General features: G+C 33.5%; 1 protein-coding gene across 1 annotated transcript; it reads right to left on the reverse strand.

The window, feature by feature from the left end:
* Positions 1–575: 575 nt before the first annotated feature.
* Positions 576–1,289, reverse strand: LOC150095444 (52 kDa repressor of the inhibitor of the protein kinase-like). Its single transcript, XM_090410678.1, has one exon. The coding sequence runs from the start codon at positions 1,287–1,289 to the stop codon at positions 576–578; it is 714 nt and encodes a 237-aa protein (XP_090266804.1).
* Between the last annotated feature and the right edge of the window lie 2,306 nt (positions 1,290–3,595).

Genomic DNA, 3,595 nt, shown 5'->3' on the forward strand with positions numbered 1-3,595 from the left:
CCTTGATCTTTGTTTTGATGTAGTTCTTGGCTTTTTAATGTCAATATTAAAATTATTGGCTTTTATACATGCTTCATCATAAATATCTTTAAGTGAAGACTCTGGTGTTTCACGAATGGTATTTAATTGAGCCACAACATCATTAACAAAATTTAGGGCAATTAAGAGGTCACTGTCAGTTTTGCATTATTTTAGACAATGGTAAGGTGTACACAAATATTTTTTGCAAGCTAAATAAAGATATTATAAAACCAAATTCACAAAATGAATTATTCAACAGTTTTGCATTAGAGGACGAGTCTCTGTCTTCCCAAGAAATGATTGTTTCAAGACTATGAATCACTGCATCATATAATTCCACCATGGTCATGATGGCTTCATGGCGTTCCACCCACCTAGTCGGGAAAACTTGGCATAGTTTCTGTCTCTTAGTATCCAGTGTATATTTATCAATGTTGTCAACAAGGACGTCCTGTCTCTTAGGGGTATTGAGGAAATTGTGTACCTTTTCAATTATGCCAATGCAGTTTCTTATGTCAGTCACAGATACAGCATTTCCAATTGCCAAATTCAAACTATGTGATGCACAATGAATATAAAGCTTGTGGATATATAGCTGATATGCGAGATTGGACACCATTAAACTTTCCGTTCATTGATGCGGCACGGTCATAACCTTGCTCACATAAATATGACAAATCGATGCCATAATTATTTAAGCTTTCTAATATTTTGTCGGATAAGTTTTCTCCTGCAATGCTGGTTACAGGAACAAATTGTAAAAATTGTTCACAAACTTTGTTGTCATTTTCTTCGTCTATATACCTGGCACACAAGGAAAGATGTTCAGTGGTAGAAATCTCACAAGTTTCATCGGCAAGAATTGAAAAACCTTTCGCCGAATTAATTTTTTTGACCACACGGTTCAAAATGATTTCATTACATGCATTTATAATTTGATTTTGTATGTTCCAGCTAATGTGGGTAGCGTTTTTGGCAGAATGTTTAAAATGTTCAGCCAAGTTTTTGTCGCCCGCATCGATTCTCGTTCTTAACAAAGCTCGAAAATTGCCTTCATTGGCGATTGGCTGCTGTTCAAATGAAAATTCTCCATAAACACAATGTCCTCTCAAGGGTATATTTTGCCGATCACATAAAATTACTGCTTTTATAATCAGCTCTAATCGTTTTCGATTAACTGCAGCTTGTGATGCACTATCTACATCAATTTGTTGATTGATTGGAATAAATTTTCCTTCTCGAATATTGTTTAGCCTTTCGTAAGTCATAACAGCCGTTATATGATATTTTGTTTTTTGATTATTATTAAATTTTTCAATGGCTTTCTTCCAATTATTATAACCTTGCGTAACTAACTGCCCAGGTACTTCAGATTTAGATTTTCCAACATTAGCAGGTGCAAAACACACACAATATTTACACTATGCACTATTTTCAACTTGAGAGTACAAAAGCCATGTAAAGTTTTCAAACCATGTGTATTTAAAACTTCGGTTGTGAATTGCAGCACAGGTTGCAGGAAAATTAAAATTTGGTTCTGGTTTTCACAACTTTTTCACAATATCTAAATTATCGTCAGAATTAAATGTTTGTTCTTTCAAAAATTCGATGTGAGAAATTATTAATAACTAAGGAAGTACTTTTCTTCTGGATAATTCGATGGTTTGTCAGACCTACGACTGGGGAAACCGAATCCAAATCGGTATTGACAATATTAATAGCGCCAACATTGCTACTAACATTTGAATCATCATTTTTTGTTTTTTTGGTTTTTTGAAATAGTCCAATAAAATACTCTGTGTACGTTTTTCAGCCATAATTTGAAGCACAAAATCCAAAAAACAAAATAAAATCTTTTACAAATTTAACTTTGAAATTTTAACTTTAACTTGACTTCAATGACTTTTGTGGCTCATCTATTATTTTACTTTACTTTACTTTACTGGACAAAAAACACCACAACACAATACGATAGCTGCACTGGCTGAACGAATTTGCCAAACTGCAAAGACACTTGACTTGTTTGTGTTTCCTTATAGTATGTTTACCTGACCCTTAACCCTGACCGTTCCTTCCAGATGAAACTTTCGCACAGATGATTCACGGACATGTTTCTACATGCTGTTGGATATGATGTTGATGTGAGATTATCTTACTTTGAGATATCATAGGGCAAATCTTATCTCTGTGGCTCGAAGGGTATTCTATATTATTTGTCCTTATTATGTTAAGTATTTTATCCTCAAAAAGTGTTTTTGATGTTAGACCATATGACCAGTTCTCTCACTCATATGTCCGAAATTGTTGGGATGGGGAAAAAATAGCATTCGGTGGTGGAAGTGAAAAGTTAGTCAAGAAGGTGCAACAGAGGTCTTCCCTGCAATGCTCCCCCATCCCCCTCTTCTCCCCCCCTCTCCTCCAGAAGATGTCTGCTCAGGCTAGTGGAGATGAGCGAGCTCACCATTTGCAGATATCTTTTAGTGAAATAACCTCCAAGTGGTACTGATAACTTTGGAGGAAAAAAAACGCGTTTTTTTATGGTAAAAATTAAAAAAAAATTAAACATGAAATGATATTGTTTATTATCAATAAAATATACGCGTTTGGATAAAATATCAAAATTATGGTAAAAATTAAAAAAAAAAATTAAACATGAAATGATATTGTTTATTATCAATAAAATTACACAGTTTAATATAATTCAAAATTACTTAAAATAAAACCCATTATCATAACCCTAATAATTTTCTAAAATAAAAACTATAACAAATGTTATGTCTTTAATTGTAATGTCCAAATATTTAAAGAGGCGGAGTAAACACGATAAGCACTATGAACACTCTACTACTGGCGCAAACTGCCTATAAACAACAGTGGAACTTGCGCGACGGACAGTGCCGCATTACGCTAATAGCTCGCATCTCACTATGACGTGTATATGCTTGCGTACGTAGCAATATGACACTGTGGTAAACACAGTGCTGCTTGGAGTCCTTCGTTCTCCTAAGTACTACAAGATGGATTTTTATTATTTTTTATACAAAATAAGAGAATTGTATAGGATTGTTGATGAAATTAAATATTACAAGCAAATATAACAATTAATAAATATATTTATATATCGAGAAAAATTAGGGGTGCTGCAGTTCCGTAGTACCTATGCACGAGCCGCTCCTGATCGGAAACTCCCGAATCTTCAGTAAATAATTTACGTCACTGTTGTTTTGACCTTCTCAGAGTTGGCGGCAATAATCTACATCTGAACGACCTTCAATACTTTTGATTACTTTCAAGTCGTCAACATAATCTGGTCTAATCTCCTTAACTTAAAGAAATACCGTTAACATTCTGTTATATCAAACCAATATAATTCACAATTGTAACATTTACAATATTTTTATAATTTGTGAACAATTTCCATATCATTCCTTTTGATAGTTAGCTTTACAAGTCTATAATCAGCACTTCTTTAAAATGTAGTAAGTTACAATTCTTTCTTTCCTCATGGTCTATGACCTCAATAAAATCGATGTCGAAAAATCGTTATATAAAATTTCATCGCATCGAATTTTAC

This window comes from Typopeltis vanoorti, chromosome 20 (genome assembly GCF_054136105.1).
Source record: "Typopeltis vanoorti isolate ZY-2024b chromosome 20, IOZ_Tvanoo_1.0, whole genome shotgun sequence".
NCBI classification, from domain to species: Eukaryota; Metazoa; Arthropoda; class Arachnida; order Uropygi; family Thelyphonidae; genus Typopeltis; species Typopeltis vanoorti.

Excerpts from the sequence above, each read along its gene's own strand:
- LOC150095444 (XM_090410678.1), bottom strand. The coding sequence starts at position 1,289 with ATGACTTACGAAAGGCTAAACAATATTCGAGAAGGAAAATTTATTCCA.